This window comes from Amblyomma americanum, chromosome 10, assembly GCF_052857255.1.
Source record: "Amblyomma americanum isolate KBUSLIRL-KWMA chromosome 10, ASM5285725v1, whole genome shotgun sequence".
Lineage (NCBI taxonomy): Eukaryota > Metazoa > Arthropoda > Arachnida > Ixodida > Ixodidae > Amblyomma > Amblyomma americanum.
In genome coordinates this window covers 29,172,183-29,193,892 of record NC_135506.1, presented here as the reverse complement: position 1 = coordinate 29,193,892, position 21,710 = coordinate 29,172,183, and the positions used below count along the sequence as shown (strand labels likewise).

General features: G+C 47.4%; 1 protein-coding gene across 1 annotated transcript; it reads right to left on the bottom strand.

The window, feature by feature from the left end:
• Positions 1–9,594: 9,594 nt before the first annotated feature.
• Positions 9,595–21,652, bottom strand: LOC144108116 (ATP-binding cassette sub-family A member 7-like). The gene is made up of 10 exons (XM_077641397.1): positions 21,500–21,652; positions 21,175–21,300; positions 19,880–20,137; positions 18,697–18,953; positions 17,045–17,194; positions 15,663–15,821; positions 14,368–14,549; positions 12,203–12,376; positions 10,628–10,850; positions 9,595–9,828 (listed from the first exon to the last, which is right to left on the bottom strand). Exons 1-10 carry the CDS (start codon positions 21,636–21,638, stop codon positions 9,595–9,597), a joined length of 1,902 nt encoding a protein of 633 aa, XP_077497523.1. The 5' UTR covers positions 21,639–21,652.
• Positions 21,653–21,710: the final 58 nt, after the last annotated feature.

Below are 21,710 nucleotides of genomic sequence, written 5' to 3'. Positions count from 1 at the left end.
TTTTCGCCAGTCGTGAACGAGACATACATCTCTTAAGTAGCTTTCTCCTACTGCAGTCTCAGCACCTCACGTTTATTCGACAGTGCGTGACAGAGACAATGACACGAGCAGCTGTTGCTTCAACGCAGAAAAAAGCAAAAACAAACAGATCAAAGAAACGTAATTCAGCGGAGAACCAAATGCACAAATGTACAAATACTTTCCTTTCATTTCTTTCACTTGCAGTTCAGAACTTTGACTTGAACTTCCCAGTATGTACATCATGAGTTCATGAAACGTGACCTTGGTATCAGGCTATTTAGCCCAGTGCCTTCAGGATCAAATCGTGATGCTCCATTTGAGAAATTATTAGTTTTTTAGGAAATTTGAAAGAAAATTAGGAAAATTCAATTTTGACGACTTTCTGGAAAATTTAACAACCGAAATTGTCTCATTTATACCAAATTGGCCGAGTTTTCAAGCTTCTACAGAAAAAAAATCGCCTGAAATGTCCAATTTCAGGGATCTAATTGAAGGAATTCTTGGTTACGGTATAGAACATCAATGGAATAAAACCTGAAAGAATCAAATATGGATCGTCGGTTGAACATAATGCCTAGGTCATGCCTGTAACCCGCAAAGTGAGAATCATTTTCGTGCACAGAAAAAAGTTCGCTGAACACCGGCAGTTCAACCTCACCACAGACCGCAGTCAATCGCGGTTTCAGAACACTGCCCAGATGCTTGTCCGTTGTCCTGCCTCACATTCCGTGCTCGCCCGTAAAATTCGAACGCGTACTGCGTCTATCGTCGCAGGCCACTCAAACTGAGAAGAGAGTGAGCTCTGTTTACGCCCACAGTACGATCTGTACTGTAGGCAAGCCACAAGAGGGAGACGCTCTTCATTTCACGCTGCCCGAAATTAAAATTTCTGAGCTATATTCCAATGGCGTTTCAGCAAGAGAAAAAGCATAAGCAGCTGTCGAGGATTTACACGGTCAAACCAACCTGTGTTAATAAAAAGTCGACTTTGTCTAGGCGATGTCCAGACTAAGCGTTCAATCAAAATCTTCAATACTCCACAGCGGAGTGAGCTCTGAACCAAGCGTTAAGTTATTTATTTTTTGAAGTCTTCGTTAGACATCGCATTCAGGATACCAGTGGTTGTTCCTGGCCACTTAAATTGCGCCAGTTTCGTCCTGGAATACGCACACTCCGCAAAACAATACCCTTTTCACTCTTCTCTTGCGACGCCCCCAATATAAAACAACCCAGAAGTCAACGAGACACCGTTCACAGCGCTGAAGACCTCCAGTGGCTCACCGGTTGGGGTCACCATGGTGACTGCCTTCCGTCCGTAGTTGCCGACGTCAATGGGACTTCCCGGGAGAACATCGACTACAGGAAACAAAAATTACAAGGTCTTGTTCTTTGGTGCGTTTTTAAAACTTATGTTGAATAAGAGAGTAATTGCAAATTAGCATCCACCAAAGCGAAGCCATACGGCTGCAAAGAAGAGCTATGCACCTGTAACAAAAACTTCGTAGAGAAGAAAAATTTTTCCTGTCAGAGGATCGAACCTGGGACCACCACTTGTCCGGGCAGCCGCTTTACCAACCGAGCTAACCAGGACGGCTAGCAGTTGCCTGGGCGACACCCAGTTGATCAAGATCTCGAAATGAGAACGGTGTTATTCCAACGTTCAGGAAAAACTTTTGGCTGTGTTGATGACCGTCCGGTAGGAAAAGACGTATTTACTGCTGAAAAAAGGAGGTTCACAGGGGCAACAGAAAATGAAATGGCGAATTACAGTTGAAGAAAAATTTCAACAGTTAAATTTAATTTCATTCGTTTCATTTATTAATACTGTCAACCTCCTTAAGGGGCTATAACAGGAGTGGAAAACAAAACGAAACTGAACAGAAAGATAAGTAACACAGAGCATGTTGAAAACCATAGTTACACATTAGTTAGTCAAACAATCGTCTCTGAAATACACGCACAAAGAAAACCAAGAATGCATTACAAAGAAATCAGAACAACAGCCATCTTACACAGCAGCAATCTGACCTCATCGCCACGTGCTAGTGCCATAAATGAAATTTTCTAAGTGGCGTAGAAATTCACCTAATGATGACGACCGAATAGCAGAATCTGGAAGAGAGTTCCAGTCTTTACAAGTTCGGAGGAAATAACTAAACGTGAAACAATTATTTTTTTTTATAGTCGGAAATCGGATAAACTTACTATGACGATGCCTTGATGTTTCGTTAGTTTTGATCTCAATGTAATCTGATTTATTTATTTTAAGATAATTATTGATAATGAGGTAAAGAGTTTTTAGTCTTTCACATCTGGTTCTGGTTTCTAAGATATTATGTTTCTGTTATCACCACTGAACGATTTAACGATTTGTGTCTGAAGTAGCATTTCTTCACGGACGAAATCATTCGTAAAGGACTCCAACTAACCACGTCGTGTCACAAGAGCAAGCAAGCGTTTCAGAATGCCTTTAACTAATCAAGTTTTGATCATTCCGGCAACGTGAGGTAAGTGTTGCACTCACCAGGGCTGAAGATGAGCACGCACACGCACAGCACCATGAGAGCCAGCGCAGAAACGAAGAACACGTACGGCAAGGACGGCAACCGTGCACTGCCCCCTTTCGACGCCCTGCGTGGCAAAGACGTATACGTGATGCGAAAAATGGCGCTTACGTCACCACTGCCTCTTCACACAACGAAATAGACTAAAACGCGATGATCCAGCTTCTTAAGACAAAGTCGTTCTTCATAACCAGCTTCGTCCAGTAAAGGTTCCCACGTTTAAACTCCCAGAAAGTAATTCTTAGGCCTTATCGTTGATTTAGCGCTAAAGGATCCCTGAAGTAAGCATGCAAGACGTTTGTTACACTCTAAACACGAATGCAGCTGTATCGGAGTAAAAAGGAAGTACAGCTAAGCTGTCCTACTCTCTTTTCACTCCTTTTTTGTTTAAGTGCGCAACTGAACCATGTCTGACTGGCTCAGTCTAGCGACCTTTCCTCTTCCAACGAACACAGCAATTCAGACCGCCCATCCACGCAGCCCGCATACTATGCAGACAAGTACAAATAGCCCGCCTACCCGCGGTACAAGATTTACTTGCTGATGTAATGGTCGCTCACAAGCATCCGCTTAAACATTTAACGCGATAGCGTTAAGGAGCCTGTGTCGCGGAAAAGCCGGTGTCGTCGTCGGTGTCGTTGGCCGTGAGGGAAAAATACCCGGAGAACCAACTTAGGTGGCAGGTGGCCAACTTGCCACCTAATCATGAGCAAACTGTACACCGTAACAGGTGGCAGTTATGTTAATAATTGGTCGTGATAGTTTGCTCGGGAAGAACAACCTGAATCTCGAGCGCCACCGGTGGTACCACCGGCCATCTCAGGGTAACGGCGCATCGCTTAACCGCTGCACCACTGCACCAAGAGAGTTGTGAGGACTCCCAGGGATGTGAATGTAAAATATAGAATGACTAATTCCGCATATACGAGCATTAACACCGTTAACACAATCGCATCATGCCCTTAAGGCTGCGCTTCTTAACCCTTAAGTTGCAAATTACAGTTTTTGTTCACGTAACATGCAGCGCAACATAGATGAAACATGCCACCACATTTAGCACCAATTGAGATGATGCTAGTTTCCTGCAAGGTTTTCACGGGGGGTCACTGACTCGCATTAAGATTTAAAGGTTAACAAGACACATTTACAATAATGGGCCACTTGCAAATAAGTGGCGTGACGCACTAGTACGAACAATTGGTCACATGACCGACAATGACGCAGAGTTCCTTGCAGGCCCACAATAATGACGCAATTCAATGAGGACAACCAGATCTCTTCACAACAAGACTTTAGCCCCCCAGCCCACTTGGACGAGTCAGGCTCGACATGAGCCGACTGTCATTTCTGGGTTGCGACGAGACCAGCATGTCGCGTGTTTCCTGTAACTCTGTGTCCGGTAATAGGCCAGTATAGCTTGTCTAAAGATTTTTTTTGTATGCCGACCGATGGCAACATGTGTAAATGACCATTTTAGAACCATGGTTAAAAAAGTGCCTGTTGGAGAGTTAATAGCTGACGCAGTAACGATATTCTTTGAAGGAAGAACTCACAGGAAGTTTTGGTCCGTGTCCCCGAAGACTGTCAGGCTTCCTCGAGATCCGGTGCCCACTGGTCCTCTGCTTTGTTCCTTGTTGGATCCGCAGCTGCCGTGGGGGCGCAGACTAGAGCCAGGGCTGGCTGCCTCGAGCAACGATGAGTGGAGGCTACCGTGCGACTGCTCCACACCACTATGAACAGGGGACTGGCCTGGGTTGTCCGGGAAGCGTCCGATGTTGTCGATGGAGTACGCCTCCGCACGACGCCCCTGGCCCGCCTCGCGTCTCGGAGGAGCGGAGCTGTGCACAGTGCTGAGGTCAGCAGTCGTGTCCACCTGAACGGCCGCGTCAGCGACCTCACAGCGCACCGTTAAAGGTGGCTGCTGGGCACAAGAGACTCCGCGGTTCCAAGTCGGTGGATCCAGGCCTGTTGTCAAGTTCACCTGGTCCACTATGGCGCCTGCAATCCTGGTTGTAAGCGAACACCAGGTGAACGTGTGAGAAGCCGCATTCAGTGTGTCAGGGGGTAAGATGAAAGGAACGATAAAGAGGCGTTATGAAGTATTAGGAAGGCCGGTGTAACTTGTTTTTTCTTGTGTTATTTTTTCTGTGACCAGGTGCAAGACCTTTTTAAAGAATTACGTTAGTGGCAGAATATGCTTGAGACATTTTATGTTTCTTTTGCAGATGTAGATCTCTGCTAGTTATAATGTTTTAAACTTATGGATTACGCTTATTTGCCACAAAACCCAACACAAAACAAATTTGTGGATTAGCTAGCAGCATCATTTTGCTGTCAATGTAACAGTACAAGCGCCAAAGAGCCTTGGAACCTGGGTAGGCTCCGCAATTCCCACTTTTTAATCAAATGGATGGTCCTGTAATAAACAAGTTGGAAGCATGGGATTTGCACACAAAAGCTTCTGGAAGCTCCAGTTGCTAGCTGTTAATCTCGCCGTTTCGGCTTGGATTTCCACAGCTGGTGGCATTTCTTACCTGGCGCCTGGAACAGCAGCGGCCGAAATCGCCTTTGGACTCCAGGGAGTGATGGCCTCTCGGCAGCCAAGACAGTAGCGCTGGCCGCTCAATCCCGTCGGCCTTACCGGCGCACGCGCGTGCATGAGTCGACGAGACAGCCCGAGCGACGCTGATGGCAGTACTGGGCGCCTGATACGAGCCTGCGGGAGGATGGCTGTGCGGGTGGCTCGGTGAGGCACAGGGCACGCCGGGGTACGCCATCGTAGCGGCTGCGGCCGGGGCATGCCACGTGGTGTCGACGGAAGCCACGCTGGGTTCGGACTGCACTGGTATCCGGGAGGCACGAGGGGACGCTGTGAGCATTAGAGTAGATCGTGAGGGTACAATGAATGATGAGGAATAGAGTTAGAAAAACTAATTTTGAAGTCAGTACTAAAGCCCTGTGTAGAGAACTTTCGCTCCGCTCAGGCCCGATGGTGATCTACCGAGACCGTGTGCAGCCATTTACTCCAGGAGGCAAAGGGAGGGGAAATAATACATATTATGGTAGAGTTACAAGATCAAAGAACGTGTTCTGTGTCTGCCCTGATCTCTGGACAGTTGGATCAGTGAGATTTCTCAGGCCGTCCGGGGTTGCATGGGCATTAGTGGGGTGATGAGGCTGTTTGTCTCAACTTTCCACAGGGTGCGCGGTACTCGTACATTATGCGACGCCCCTGGAACGAAGATGCGAGAGCGACAGCTGCACCTTACACGTCGCGAGAGATTCCATCAGTGAATGCACTTTCCTCACATTTTCCCTGCCAAATCATGTATGTTCATTACGCAGCTCAGCGGAAACCAGATAACACCCCTAGATCTGCAGGTTAGTAATGAAGTTTTTCGAGAGGATCTACGACGTCATGAGCTTTAGCCCCAGAGAAAGTGCCTATACATCTAATAAATATATTGACAAAGCAACTCAATTGGCTCTGCGTCCAGGGCTAGGTCCCTGGGTATTTCAGTGTGCAGACTCAGTAGCAAAGTTAAATGAGAGACTAGCAGCTACACAAAGTGTGGACTCGGAATAATGCTCATGCTCATAGCCCCATCCGTAGCTTTTACGCAAATTAGGTGATAACAGTTCCATAACGCATCCAAACGTAAAGTCGAAGCATTCACAGAGTGAAAAAACTTCGATGGTAAGACGAAACTCTAGCGGCCAGCTCAAAACAGAGAGGATGGCTGATTCACCTCGCTACGGAATCCTGGTTACATGGATCCAAATTAGTGGTAATTTTTCCACAAGTGCCACACCATATCCGTTGAAATGGAGTAGAACCTTGGGCACAATTGCGCTTGTGACGAATACGTGAGGTCGAAAGCGACCAATTTGTTGGCAAAACATACCCTGAAAAACACGATGCCGAGCAGGCCCTTGAGCTTCTTCTTGGTCAAGGGAGTCCCGCGAGCAGGTTGGGCTTCCTTGGATTCCTCCTCATCTTTCCTGGTTTCGTCGTTGTTCTTGTCTTCATGATCTGTGAATTACAACCCAATGAAATGCATGAAACCCGCGTTAATTTCTGAATGCCAGATACTGTTACCAGAAGTTGGTCTAGATACCAGGCAGCTGTCTCGTTAACTGGTTTTTCAAGCCTGTTGCACATGAGTAAAATCTAACGCCTGATTTTTTTTTCTCGAAAACGTACACGGCGTAGCAGATGTTCTATATGAGAACATCCGTCTACCATTTACTTAATGGCTTAACGTATAATACAAGCATGTGAACGCATTCATTTACAGCATTACAACGCGGTATGGGGTAGCCGTTTTATAAAAATGGGAATTTTCTACAAGTTTTCCATTTCTGTCTTTCTTTTTTATTTGCAGAAACATGGCCCTTGATAATACAAAGCCCAGGCTTCGTACAAGTTTAAGCACCAGAAAAAAAAAACGCGACTTCAGCTGCTTCCCGAATTAAGTTTTTGCCACAAGGGCTCCCGATATTCGTCATTTCGATAGACACCCATTGTTTAAATTTTGATTTTTTTTTTCGGAACAGACGTAACTCAAGTCGTAGTGACGCCGCTGGCATTGACATGTAATGCTGATCACCTAGAAACTAAAACCTTTTCGAAAAGGCAGTTCGTTGCCTGCACGATTCGTTCTACCATAAAAATTTACTTTTCCAGTGAAACTAGTGTAGTACGTAAGGCTTCGCGGCACTTGCTATAGTTTTGATTACTCCATTAGAAAACTTCTTTATACAACTCGCGTGTACCAAAATCGGCTCACAGTGTGGTCTAGAGCTCAGACGTTATAACAAGTAATTGCAAAAGCAGCAGCAGACCCTAATTTGGTTTTAAGTTTTGATGTCTTATCAGTGCTACGCCTAAAATGTCTTTCCTTGGTTGTACAATCGAACGCCAAGGTCACTTAGCCAGCGAGACCAACTCGTACGGCGTCAGCTGCGATGCGTTGGAGATCCACATTTTCTTACATTGGTTCGTATCCATATTTCTTCGGTCGGCAGCGTAGAACGCACGGTGCGGCAGTTCTTGTTGAGCAGCTCGACCGCACGACACAGACAGGCTGCCCTTCTCCTTCTTCTTCCTCCTTTCTCGCTTGCACTGGTATTAGTTTTTCTCTTCATCTCCATTCGTATTCTGCTAAAATCTCGTACTTCTGTGCTCTTTTTCTCGTTCATGTTGAGCAGGAGGTACCCAATTAACTAATAAGATATGCTTAAGTGATGCCCTCGTAGTGTTCTTTGTTTTCATATCAAGCAAGGGGAAATTCTGGAGAGCCACTACTCACTTAGTCCACAACATGACCGCTTCCTTTGGGGCAAGAGTGGCTAACTGTAGAGGAGGAGATGGTACGAGTTGAAACAAAAGGGAATACTACAAATGGCACGCACCGGTCAATGAGGTAAATGTTGTAGCAAGTCAAAATATAAGAACGAGGAAGACAGCCGAGTACTAAGGAGGAGGCGGAGGAATAACAATTTATTGAAGAGGTTGTCAGAAAAAAATGAAGGAGACCCCTAATGTAGGGTCTCGTTGGCAGAGGCTGCAGCTGCGGCGCTGCGCTGCGCCAGCCATAGTGAGCGCTCCGGGCAGGTGTCCTACAGGGCAGCCCCCTCAAATTCCTCAGTGGAGGCGTGGAGCAGTGGTGGCAGAAAACGAGTGACCTAGCATGCCCACGCCACGAGGTAGAGAGCAGCACGCTCCCCACAGTACGGGCAGTTAGGGTGCCAAAGTACTGTGGCAGAGAAAAAAAAAGTCACAGGACAGTAGCCACGGTGCAATGAGAGACTCAGCGACAGCTTTTCCCGGTGCTGAACTTAATATTGATCATTCATAGGTAGTTGTCTTTTCTGCTGTAATGCGCGGGATGCCATCATGCTGTCTCTGGGGCCATCAGTCTAAGACTTCCCAGTGGGGCGCGTTGGTGCGACGTCATGCGCGACTCCGCAGCATGTAAATAAATCAGCGTGTTGCCAGGACGCGTTGAAGTGACGTCATGCGCGATTGTCACTGCACGCTGCTTACTCAGCGTAGCGCCCATAATGCGGAGGCCAAGTTTGCGAACTCGGCCGCTGGAGAAAGCCGGACACGCAGCCTGAGGGTCTGTGATAATGTGTGAGCCGCGCATATCTCCTGTGCTTTGATGGTTGCGATGGAAATAGTCTGCGCCTCTCCTGGGTCATAGGCCTCGAAGGATGCGGCAAGGTAGACTGAGGAGTGGTGGTCGTCCGCCGCGAAAGCATGTTTGGTAGTCCTTAAAACCCAGCTGTAGCTACGCCAGATTTGCGCGGACGCTGCATTAGCCTCAGCACATTCCTAATGTTTACTTCGTTGTTCGTTGTGCTAGCTGGCATTCAAGGGGCGCGCCCTACAATCATGGTATTCGCTTTGTTAGAAATCAAGATTATGGTAAGCTTAACGGCAGTTTCCTTATCTCAGTAACGTAATTCATCCCAATAACGTAATGCAACCAGATGGACTTGCCAAGAAGATCCCCCTCCTCCTTTCTCGCTCGCGCTGGTATTAGTTTTTCTCTTCATCTCCATTCGTATTCTTCTATCGGCAACACTATCAGAAATGCCGATAGTGTTGCCGATACTATCAACACTATCAGCAACGCCGATAGTGTTGATTTGGGCATTGGCGGGAGTCTGGGGTACCACTTATTAGTGCCACTGTATCCTATTCTTGAGCAGAACCAGGAACACAGCTTTGAGGGGAATAGAGGGTTTTCAGAATACAAGTCCCAGAACCTTGCAAGCGGCCAGTTTGAAGGACATTTACCGCGCGGCTTCTCGTTACACTCAACATAACTGTGCATAACGAAGATGCGCAAAGACAAGTGCAGGGCTAGTCTAAGGTTCCCGGTCCACAGGCTGTGCTTTTGAACATTCGCACGTCTCGCGCTTTGTGGGAGGTGGTTGCGTCAAAAGTAATAAACAGTTTAAACACGATGCAAAGCAGCAGTTGCCAGGATCTTGGCTTTTATATTCCCAGCGTGGTGGGCAAAGCAACTGGCGGCGCAGCCGGAGCCTGAGCCGCAGCCGCGGCAGCCGCCTCGCTGGCCTCCTTCCGAGTAACACTCAGGAAGATCTGCTCCAGCGATGTGTCAGTGATGAAGAAGTCCTGGAGCTTGAACTTCTTCTTGATCTTCGCCATGCGCGTGAACATCTCACTCCACAGCATGCGAACCCGAGACATCCGGAACTCCAGCTGACCCTGCGCAAAGTGACAGGTCTGGTCAGAACGAAGCGCTAACTGGACGACTGCCTTGCTATACATCTAGCAGAAGACAGTGCGAGTAGGGAACATTTAGTAAGCTTCCATTTACATGTTTGCTTTTCACAGCGCTTTGACATATGTATTTTATCCGAAGAGCAAATGCAAACCCTGGTCGCTGTCTCATATCACTGTTTCTACGTATGAATTTTTTCTAACTGAGCCAGGTACGGGTGATGACAGCTGCCTTGTAGAACCGTTAATGTGGAAGAATAGAAACGTCAGTTAACGGCTTCTAGCTAAGGTGACAGGACCAGGAGCACAGCATTGAGTGAAATAGAGCGTTTTATAGAAACCAACTGACATAACCTTGCAAGTGACGAGTTTCAAAGGCATTTACCGCGCTGCTTCTGGTTACACTCAGCATAACAGAGCTTAACGAAGGTGCTCAAAGACAAGTGCAGGGAGGTTTGTCAAAGGTTCCCGGGCCACAGGCTGTGCTTTTCAGTGGTGTACATGGTCACTTATGAGCTCAAATAGCTATGAAGGTTTTCAAGAGTGACGACCATATTGGGGATGTCACAAATGCATAACTGTAGGGCTTAAGTGTAGACCTTCTAGCCTAGGAACTTTTTGCCAACCCTGTACATGTTGGCGCCAGAGCGTGAGTCTGTCACGGACCTCATTTAATAAGTCGTGGTCTTTTCATCGCTCTAGCACTCATTAACAATAAAACAACTACATCAAAAGAACCAAAAATGCATGTATGAGTGCATTGTGGGGTTGGGGAGGCAAGTACCTCGTAGCTGTGTACAAGCTCAGCTTCTTTGAAGTTCTTGGCCACGTCCGCGGCCACCTCTTTCTGGTAGATGAAGTCTTGCTTGCGGTCGGGGTACGTCTTCACTGTGATGGTGTACCCCTTGCCGAATTTCTCCTTGAGGTGCGCCAGCGAGCCAAGGCACTGGAGACGGCCCGCGCCGAGGATGGCGATGCGGTTGCACAGGAACTCCACGTCGGCCATGCTGTGACGCGGTTTCATGGTTAAACGTGCTCAAAACAGGGAAAATGCGCTAAGAGTGTCTTCAAGCATTTACAGTGAAGCACCTGTAAACGATTCATTAACTTGTGGCATTCAGAAAGACCTTAAATAAACACACCATAAAAAGGTTAGATTTCGTGCTATGAAATTTTTTTAAAACTCACCTAAATATTCCCTAAAAACAATAGTTACAAAAAAAGAACCTAAAAAGAAACGTTCGCCACTTTGTTTCTAAATATTTAGTTCATTGTACGTTTTTCCCTCAGCCGCATTTAACTTACACATCCAGAACTACAATCCCTTACCTTTCAACACTTTTTTATTCAATAAGTGGACAACAAATTTATGCGAACCCCTTTTCTGCAGGTCCGGTTGTGTCCAGGTCACTACTGCTCTAGCCGCTGTGGTGGCTCACTGTGGTTATAGTGTTCGGCTGCCGATCCGCAATACACATGCAGGTTTGATCCCGGCCGCGGCGGTCGCATTTCGATGAAGGCAAAATTCTAGAGGTCCGTGTACTTTGCGATGTCAGGTTCAGGTGGTCGAACTTTTCCAGAGGCCTACACTACAGCGTTCTGATAGCCTGAGTCGCCTTGGGGCGTTCAACTCCACAAAACAAACAAGCTAACTACTTCTCTAGCTTCCGAAACCATTTCAGTGAGCTTGCCATCGTACGTAATGTCCACATTTATTTTAATTCAGTAAATGAACAACACAACTTTGCGAACTATTTTTGTCGTTACTGTTGCTACCGAAAACATTTCAGTGGAATAGGTATCATAGTTTATGAGCATAAGTTACAAGCACACAAAAAGAAACCATGCTTCGAGAAAACCGAAAGTCTGTGAAGAGTGATTGCTGCACTCGTCCTTTCGTTCTCTATTTCTCATCTTCAGTATTTGGATTCATCGTGGACCTGAACATGTAAGGGCATAGGTTCAGAGCAATTCAGAAGGAAGTCTGTTATTTCTTTTCTCCTCTATTTTAGCCCTCCCTCCAAGATCGCCAGTGATTCTTTGAATATTCAGATGGTTGCTGCTATAAGAGTGATACAAGCACCGGGATTCAACCAGTTCTTCGAGCGCAAATTTTGCAGCCTGTGCTGACTGCGCATGCGCATGTGCGTGCGTGTGCGCGCATTTGCGTGTGTGTTGTGCGCACGTACGCGCGCGTGCGAGATTTCTCAGGCTGATGCCACTGATAGCATTTGTACTCCAACTTGCATCGTCTATAAGTGTATCTTGCTTGACAGGCGCGTCAGAATGAATGCCTAACCGTACTCAAGTTGTCCCGGGCTCTCCGGCCGCATATTTTCCTTGTCACCAGCTGCCTCACCTGTGCGAGCTGAGCAAGATGGAGAACTTGGTGGTCCTCTGCAGCGCGCTGACGTAGCTGACGATGCGTTTGCGTGCAGTGGTGCCTATGCCGGCGTAGGGCTCGTCCAGAAGCAGCAGCCGGGGCACGCCCATCATGGCCACGCATAACGAGAGCTTGCGCCTGTTGCCAGCACTGCACGCAATTGAAGGTAATATGCAACTGAGAATACCCGAGAGCAGATAGTTTACGTTGCGTGAAGAGAGGCGCCGATGTGTTTTATTACCAAGTACCGTTAGCTCTAATGTAATCCAGAAGAGATTAAAAGTTTTTTAGTGATCCGCCCTTTGGGGACTAACTGCGCTGCGACAACTTTCAGTCCCTTAAAGAGCAGCCATTATTTCATGAAAAAATAAGCGTAAAAATGCAAGCGGACATTAACCAGATTTTGTTCCCACACGAACTAACCATCCTTAGAAATGGTTTGAGGGAGGTCTGAAGTCCGATTTTACGCATTTTGGCACAACTGAATGTTTTCGCGGACGTAAAGGCTTTGTGCAACTCGATCCAGGCAGAACCACGACCAGTACTCCCACATTCTAACTTTCTCGTGAACGAGGCTCTGTTCAGCATTTAAGGTGAGAGTGGCTGCGCTAGCTGTGTGTCTCATGCTGCACTAACGGCATTCAAAACTGCTCGCTAATATGCATGCTTATGTCACATCCCTTGTCGCTGAGTCGGCGATACGTGTACAAGCTGTGTCTTATCAGCTGCTCCCTCTAGATTCATCGAGATCGCCATCTATTCAAGAGGGTATCTGAAAGTAGAAACTTCCTAGGTTACTTTACGACGAAGAGAGCAACTGCAGGGGCTAGTTGGTGGTTCATCGTGTGGGAACCACGCTGGACTTAAGAAAACAAGACTCACTTAAAGGCCGACAGACGATGCGCGAACTTTGAAGTCAAGTTGAAAGAGTTGAAAGTTCCCGCTTCGTCTGTCGTCCTTAATGTGTGTCTTGTTTAAGTCCAGTGCGGTTCCCACACAACACTTTACGACAAGGCCTTCACAGCTCTCAATATGAAACGAAGAAAGTGGAGATGCAAGAGCACAAAAACCAAAAAAGTTACAGTTACTTATTCAACTAAAAAGCACGACAGCACTAAATAAAAGTGACAGCGATCAACCAATCTTCTTATCTGAAGAGAAAAAGCAAGTCCAACTACTAAGTCCACTGACCATAAAGAAGAAAAACCTGCAGCGCTGTAACGAGTACTGCGTGAGTTTTGAATGGGAATGAGTAAATAGACAGTTTTAGCTGTCCGTACGCAAGTGCTTGCGTACGCAAAGAGCTACGGCGCTGCGTGCGTTACGCTGTCTGCTCCGAAGTATAGTTTTAGCTGACCGTGCCGTAGCGTCCTTCAGGCGCACGTGGCGCCATCTAGTGACAAGAAGTCAAACCACATCAACGCTCGGTTGAAGAAATTAAATCCGTGATTACTGATAACTACTGTGAGTGCATTGGGAGCCTTTTTTGTTCCAAGAAGAAAAACTATGCAAACCGAAGAAAATGCAAGATCTGGCTAAAAGTTAGAAAACTGCTTCGCCAGGTGTCGTTGCTACGAGGTAAACACACTGAATATAGTTAGGCCTAGGAGCTTGAAGATTGCCAAATTATCTGAAAAACAGGCGCTAGTTATCGCTTATACCGCTACGTGTGGGCAAGATTAGGCGAAATAAAAGCGAACCGCTACCATTTGAGCGAGCTATTGCGTCGAAGAATCCAGCGGCGACATGTATTTATTCCGAAGCGGGCGAGCAGGGCGCCGCCATCTTGTCAAAGTTAGCGTACGCAAGCCACGCAAGCGCCGCAACGCAAACTCCGCTGGCTACCGTACGCAAGGCTACCGTACGCAAGACGCAAGGCTTGCGCTTGCGTTCTGCGCATGCGCACTACCGTCCCCGCAAACTCCTCGCGTACGCTAACTCTTTGCGTACGCACAGCTAAAACTGTCTAATGTGTCCATCATCTGACATTCTAGACTAAAATATAAGATATAACCACAGTGCGTTACCTTATCGTTACCAGAGCTAGACGCATCAGCTAAGCTAACGTATAATTTACCCACTTGTTTCGTCATTCACACCAACTGCGGTTCTCCTGAGTTCTTAAGAAATACCGCACCCACCTGAACGTGCAGATTAGTTGCTCCGCGAATTCACCGAGGTGGAAGATGTCCAGCAACACGCTGAGGTACTCGGCCGACATGGGGACACCCTTAAGCCGCCCGAACAGCACGAGCGTCTCGGTGCCTGTCAACATTTCCAGCAGGCCGTCCCGTTGAGGACAGTATCCCACGTAGCGCTGAGACTGCGGGTGTACGCATTCCATGTCAAGCTCACATTATTTATGTTGTCTGCTTTTCTTTTACCAATCAGTTGTGCCAACCGATATCATTGCGAATTACCAGTGTAGTTCCTACAGAGACAATACGAGTATTTCGTCAGTGTGTTGGCGAGAAACGTAGCACATTAATGTATTTTCTGCAAATCAGTTCAATGCACTCCCCGGGAAAATATACCGCGAGAGCTCTCCGTCATCATCTTGTTTGAGCCCTGCGTATGGGATAATGGTAAAAAGGACTCCGTGTGGTAAAGAAGATATATAGCGAAATCCGGGCGCTTCTTTTGTTTTCCGTGTGGTTTACATGTTAATTTTGTATGGTTTCCACGAGCTTTCCACATGATCGGCATGTTGTCAAGCGGAGTCCGCATGTATTTCAATTTTCCGGTATGCATCGCACATAGCGTCCTGGTGGAGTCCGTATATCCCGTATGGTTTCTATAGGAGGCATACGGAAAACGTACGGCATTGCGATAATTGTCGTACTGAGCGGTTTCATCACGCAGTGTCACGCAGACAACTGCGTGCGAAGATGAATGTCGCCTTCCAGTTTTTTAGAGCGATAGCTCTACCCAGCGCCTAAGTCGCTCACCATCCATGCCTGATTTGAACTTGGTTTAACCTTGAGAACTACAGTATTGCAACAGATTAACTTTGACGTATTGACCTTGGCCGATTTGGACCAAAACTGGTGTCCAACTGTAACTGAATATGCCAGACACAATAGCGACCTCGAAATTTTGCCCAAGTCATTTCCAAAAAATTGGCTCGGGCCACAACCCAAATTTGACCTTCTCCTATTTGTACCAAAATTGATGTGCAACTATAATTGACCATGCCCGACACGATGGCGACCTCCCAATTTGGCCCAGGCTATTACCAAAATGCTATCGCTCGATCTTTGGGTATAACCCTGGTTTCACCCTGCTTAACTTTTTATTCTTTCTGGTCGAAAGTTTCCTCCGAAACTTCGGATACGACGAAGGGCGAACGTGACTTTTTCTTCCCTGCAGTATTAGCAGGGTGTCGGCGTATACAAGATATTTACCTCTTATATCACCCCACTTGATCGCGTCTCACCTGCGCCGTGTTCCAGATGAGGGAAAATCCAGCCACGTAGGCGTCTCCTTCGTGCGGCAGCAGCTGACCCGTCAGGATCCGAAACGTCGTGGTCTTGCCCACACCGTTGACGCCCAGCAGGCCGAAGCACTCACCAGAGCGGACGGTGAAACTCAGTCCCTGCGCGCGACCTACTTTCACTGCGCGCCGCACAATGGTCTGCCTTGTATCAATTACGGGAGTTTGGAGTGCTCTATATGATGCTACTCATCTCGTTCGCAGGACTGTAGATGGCGCTAATCTGAGTGTGTACACACTCCGTCAGACATATATCGCATGCGGCCCCCCTGCACAACATTTTGCTCAGGCATTCGGTGGGATTTGAAGTCGCAACACTCAGCAACGCCGAGTCCATCGACCAAAGTCTTCTGTAACTGGCCGCTATTTTTTGGTGGTGTTTAAGGTTCATAATAGTAAACACTGATTCTTGAATATCGTTCACTTGTAAGCAATTTACCAGCCCGCCATTATCCCCAAAGCCTAAGAACGTGGACTACAGGACAAAGGCTTCTTTCATATCCCTTCAGTTAACAAAACTAACGCGTTACTAAAGAGCAAATCCAATGCTACGGCCATCCAGCCCTGTTCACTCTCTAAACGAATTTAACCAACACCCATTTATAAAATTAATCTCTCGAAGGCGAGATACGCTCGGTAAATACAGCAATCGACCAAGTCCAACATTGTTGGACAAAAATTTTGAATATTCCAAAATCGCAAGTATAGGTGTTATGAAAATCCACAAGTCAATGGTCCAATCTTTCGGTGTTTAGCTTAGGTGTTATGAAAATGCTCAAGTCAATGGTCCCATCTTCCGGTGTTTAGCTTAATGTTTTTCCATCGCTCGTACCGAACAGTTAAAAGTGCCATAAAAAACCAATGACAAACGCTTTCGACAATAGTAGAAACGTTGATAGCTAAAATGCAAACCTGCCGACCGGAGATCTGTCGATAAATTGATTTGTTACAGTAAAATCTTGCATTATATAAAGAAAAAATTGCGCTCATAAACTCTTTCCCGTTCAAAAATCCTTTTGTTCAGAATTGTTAGGAGCCACCGCGGTGGCTGAGTGGTTATGGCGCTCGGCTGCTGACCCGAAAGACGCGGGTTCGATCCCGGCCGCGGCGGTCGAATTTCGATGGAGGCGAAATTCTAGAGGCCCGTGTACTGTGCGATGTCAGTGCACGTTAAAGAACTCCAGGTGGTCGAAATTCCCGGAGCCCTTCACTACGGCATCTCTCATATCCTGGGTCTCTTTGAGAAGTTATACCCCCCTAAACCAAACGAGACCAGAATTGTTAGGTATGATTATAACAAGCCGGCCAGTCCCAAGAGCGCCCACCTGCAGAACAGAATTGCTGTCGATGTATCCGTAGGCCTTGTACAGGCGGTGCACGATCACGAAAGGCCGGACCTCGGCAGGCACTATCGCCTGTCCGGAGAGGAGGCCGTTTACGAGTTTGTCCTCCCGCATTACGTCCGTGTCCTCGTGCTGATCCGACGGCTGCAATGAGAATAGGGCGTAAGGTGCTTAGGCTTGACGCAGGCGTGCTTAAAGCGATTACTGAACACCATTAATTTGACCGCTTGACTGCCTTCCCTTTAGGTGGTCTATGGAGTACATACTTCTGATTGTATACTGGTCGTGAAATTGTGCCCTAAAAAATAAGAGATGTTTCTGGAATAGGTTGTTTATTTTGAAGAAAATGTTTCACAAATAAGGCACGAAAAAAAAAAAACCCTGAAACATAGGGAGAAACATATCCACGGCCGCAGAACTCGGCAAGCATATGCATGTTGTCTAATTGCTAGGAATGAAAATTAAATACAAACAATTTTGGAGGAACGTTACTAGCGATTTTAAATCGAAAGCTCTACTTCTCCCGTACAAAGCTGAAGGTCATGCGGCTATGAAATTTGACCTTCAAATCAGAAGGAGCAAAGGCTCGCCTCTGAAGATATGCCACGCCTCGCCACAGCTGCGCGCGTTGAACCAATGGCGCTCGCTGTCCTCGCAAATATCGAATCACGTGACTAGCTGCGCCGCGCCGCAGCTGCGTATGCGGAGCCGACGGCACTCTCGCAACTGCCGGATATCGCGTGACGCGCCGTTCGTTTTTTAAAAGCACGTGGCGTGTGCTTACCTTAACAGAGCTTTCGCTCGTCTTACTGAGGTTCATCCAGGTTGAACCACAGCTAATCTTTTTGTTTTACGATTAAACCGCAGTCCGTGCACGTGGTGTCAACTGTATCTGCGTTTCTGGACATGTGTACAGTTAAACTGCCCAGTGTTCATTTGTTCCTTGAAGAACCGATGTATCAAAACCATCTACAAAATCTGGCACTTGTAATCACCCAAAACAAAAAGCTAGCTTACAGTTGCATCACTTGCGGCAATCAGATGTGCTGCTTAAGGCTGCTAAATAGATCTGTTTGCCGGAGGAAGAGAAAACCGCAGCGCCACCAATAGATGGCAGTCCAACTAATAGGCGGCACCTCTATATTCCAACCTCACTAGTCTATGTTTCTTAACTAGTACAAATCAAGAGCTGTCGCTAGCCTAATAGAAGCTATAAAGGAGTGTTCATGCTGTACATTTAAGCTCTGCCATCAATGTGAATTCAGGGGAAAGCTGTTGTGCAAGAGAGAACTACAAGGTCCTTGCTAGACTACCACCCATTAATACACTCCAGGTTGGCCGGAAAATTCACGGAGTGCCAACATACAATAAGGGTTTTTGTGGAGATTTCGCGGTTAAGAACAGCACTCGGGATGAAAAAATTTAGAGCAGAACGCGTGCGGAAGATCTATAGGCCTCAATGTACATAAGTCTGATGCCGAGAACCAAAACAGGGCCGTAGCTACTGTGCTACCACTAATGTTTAGACGATGCTGGCCAATGACGTCACGGCACTCTCTACAGCTAGTTTTACCTCCTTTCACACTAGGATCTGCCCATGACAAAACGAAGCAATCAAAGCGGGACAAGCTTGCCTTCTTTGGTCCCCCGAGGCCCTGTCCGATGGGTGAGTGGATAGGCATGGGAGCGTACAAAGCGTCGTCCCGGTAGGCGGACGGCTCGAGCGAGCTCAGATAGCGGTCCAGCCGGGGCAGCCAATACTCGACGCAGAGCAGCAGTGCGAACACCGCCACGCCCTCCACGGAGAGGGTGAGCAGGTCGTAGAAGGCGGAGTAAGGATGCATGTCCAACGGCTGGATGGCGTAATCGTACGGGTCCGCAGAATCGGCGTCTATCACGCGTGCCGCAAGAAACACGGATTAATAAGTATACGCTGCAGCATGGCTGAGAGCAACGCTTGTAGTGCTATGAAGATTATTATTCAGTATGCTGCGGAGGTTTTATTGGTCCTCATCTTGGTTTGTTTAAGACTGACCATAGTCATCATCATAGTTAGGCAGGCTGCTTCAGTGAACAGGAAGAGCAAGGCCCCTGACGCTTATAGTTAGACCTGTCTTCAAGTTATATTAGCCGCATTTCCCGGCATTATCCCTTATCTCATATCATCAGCCGAGTTGAGTTTTGTTGTATGCTACAGGTGGGATTAGCCTTGCTTACTGCCGGATCATCAGTTGGCTCTCTGCCAGCGTAGTTGGGCCTTAACGTCCCCGGCGAGGAAGCAGCTCCGGAGCTCGAATTTAATCTCCCGTTCATGGTTAGCGCAGCAGCAAGATAACAGACATCTTTAGTATACCGGGTCACCGTTACCGTACCTCAGTGCCGGGAGCCCGCCCACCGCTGGTGACCACGTGATGATTGGTGCCGATGCTGTAGGCGCGCGCTCAGCTGCCGGGTACCTGGCGCCATCTGGAGCCGTCAAGGCGATTTGCGCATGCGCATTGGCTGCTCACGGGCTCCCTGTACTCCGCTACCAGTAACGGCAACACGGTACAAGGTATGCTTAAGGTGTCTAATAACTCTTTAGTCAAATGATTAATAATTCTTAACAGAATACTGCGCAGGGTCAGATGCCATGTGCAGCGTTTGATGCAAGCACCCCGAATCCTACAATGTGTGGCTCTCACGTTAACATGCCCTGGGCCAGTCTGGTTTTGCACGGTTTCGAGAATGCGTCCCATCTGCTATATTACCCTAAGGCACAAAGCGCCTAAGGACCGACCGGTGGCAAGGGAACAGTGCCCGAGTACACCAACTCACGCAGGCAGCATTCCCACAGCGACAGGTGGGCCTTGGCGTCACCGGCGTGACAGCGGCTCTGCAGCTCAATGCCGCCTCTGCGACAAAGGGCGTTCTCTTGGGCCAGCTGCAGGATCTTGGTCATGCCTCGTGAGTATGATTGCGAGGGCAGAAGCCGCAGGACCTGCAGCGCCACCTCGAGCACGGTGGTGAGGCCCGCACTCTCGATGTCGTCGCTGTAGTGCTCCTTGAACACCCATCCGACGCAGCCCGCGGACGCTACCGAAAGAGAGAAGGCAGGCCGTGCCATACGGAATCAATGTATTTCCCTGGAACTTCTATAATGACTTCGATAAACGGCAATAAGTTGCATAAATTCCATTCCATTCGAAAACGCGCTAACCAGTCAGCGCACGTTACAGAACTTTACTTCTCGTTACATTTTTATCTCTTTTGTAGGCTAGTATACGTATGGCAGGCAACCGAGTCAGTATTTCGTGTGTCTTTATTCTCTAAATTATTCCCGCACACAACTTGCTTATAATTTTCTATTTCGAGCTGCCACGTCCTAATCCAGCCTTGTCTAAATGCTGCTTTTCCTCCGTTATTTTTTTCCTGAAGGTCCTACGGTTCATCCATCGAGCAGGTACATCTATGCGAGTTCTGCAGCTATATTGCATAACAATGACAGGACAGGGTGTCACGTGCGCGGGCAAAATAGTATGTTACCCGTCTACTGCTAAACCGAAGTAAAGAAGCTACCATGAGTCAAGACGGACCAGGTGACAAGGCGACCGCCCTTACAAAATTTATTTAGCTAGTCTATAGACTGTCGATAAACTTCTGTCTAAGTATATAGACTTTCTATAGTCAAAACATACGGAGCAGTCTATAGGCAATACAAGTAGTATAGGTAGCCTACAGACAATCTGTAGCTTTACAGCCGTACACTTTTAGTAGACTGTCTATAGACAGTCCATAGACTATGAAAAGACAAAAAGAAATATCTATACGAAGGCAATAGAATCAATTAGAAGTCACTGTCTATATACCATTTTTATAAAAGCGCGCCCTGTGCCTTCGCAATTGACGCTCAAATTAACACATACAGTATTCCTGCATCGCTTTAATATATTCGATTCGATGCGAATTGTATTCTCATTCTCCTCGCCATCCGCCACTAGCTCCATATTAAACGTGGAACACAATCGAAGGAGAAAATATTATGACTGCCCTGAGGGCTCAGGCACGGCTCCTTCGTCATCGGCTGCCTGGTAGCTTTGCTGTACGCGTTATCAGCAGAGAAAGGTACTCACAGACGATGAAAGTGGAGATGGCAATCACTGAGAATCCGACTGTGGGACTGTCGAACAGGAAGGAGCACATGTAGATCATGGGGAGAGCCGCGTAGCCGTGGAGCAAGTTGAGCATGAAGATGAGCCCTGCGAAAGAAGATGCCGTTGGAAGCCCATGAATGGCGGTGCTCCATGCAATAGAATGTCAATACGTGTTTTCTCATTCATTCTTTTCGCATATAATGTTCCTTCATTCAGCTTCCTCCACATGCAAATATAATTGTACAAGTTTGTGTCTTGAAGCTGTTGTTTTGTTTCAATACGCCGTTAAAAATGAGGAGCTTACGAATGTCGCTGGCGGTGAGCTGGGTTTGCGGGATGTATGCCAGGGGCGGCAGAACCATCATGGCAGTACCGATGTAGAACATGAAGTCGAAGGCATAGTTTGTGAGCCAGTAGAGCAGCGGACCCATGCCCGAGATCATGTGCAGGTGCTTCACCTGCACACGTCATTCGCGAACCACTGAGCTCCCAAGCTTCAGCTTTTGTCAGCGAAC

Bases quoted from the DNA above. Each gene is read 5' to 3' on its own strand.
- LOC144108116 (XM_077641397.1), bottom strand. From the start codon at position 21,638: ATGATCTCGGGCATGGGTCCGCTGCTCTACTGGCTCACAAACTATGCC. The intron at 15,822-17,044 runs GTGGGCGCTCTT...GGTCGCGCGCAG, and splicing joins ACAGCAATTCTGTTCTGCAG to GGACTGAGTTTCACCGTCCG. The intron at 12,377-14,367 runs GTGGGTGCGGTA...AATTGCGTGCAG, and splicing joins CAACTAATCTGCACGTTCAG to TGCTGGCAACAGGCGCAAGC.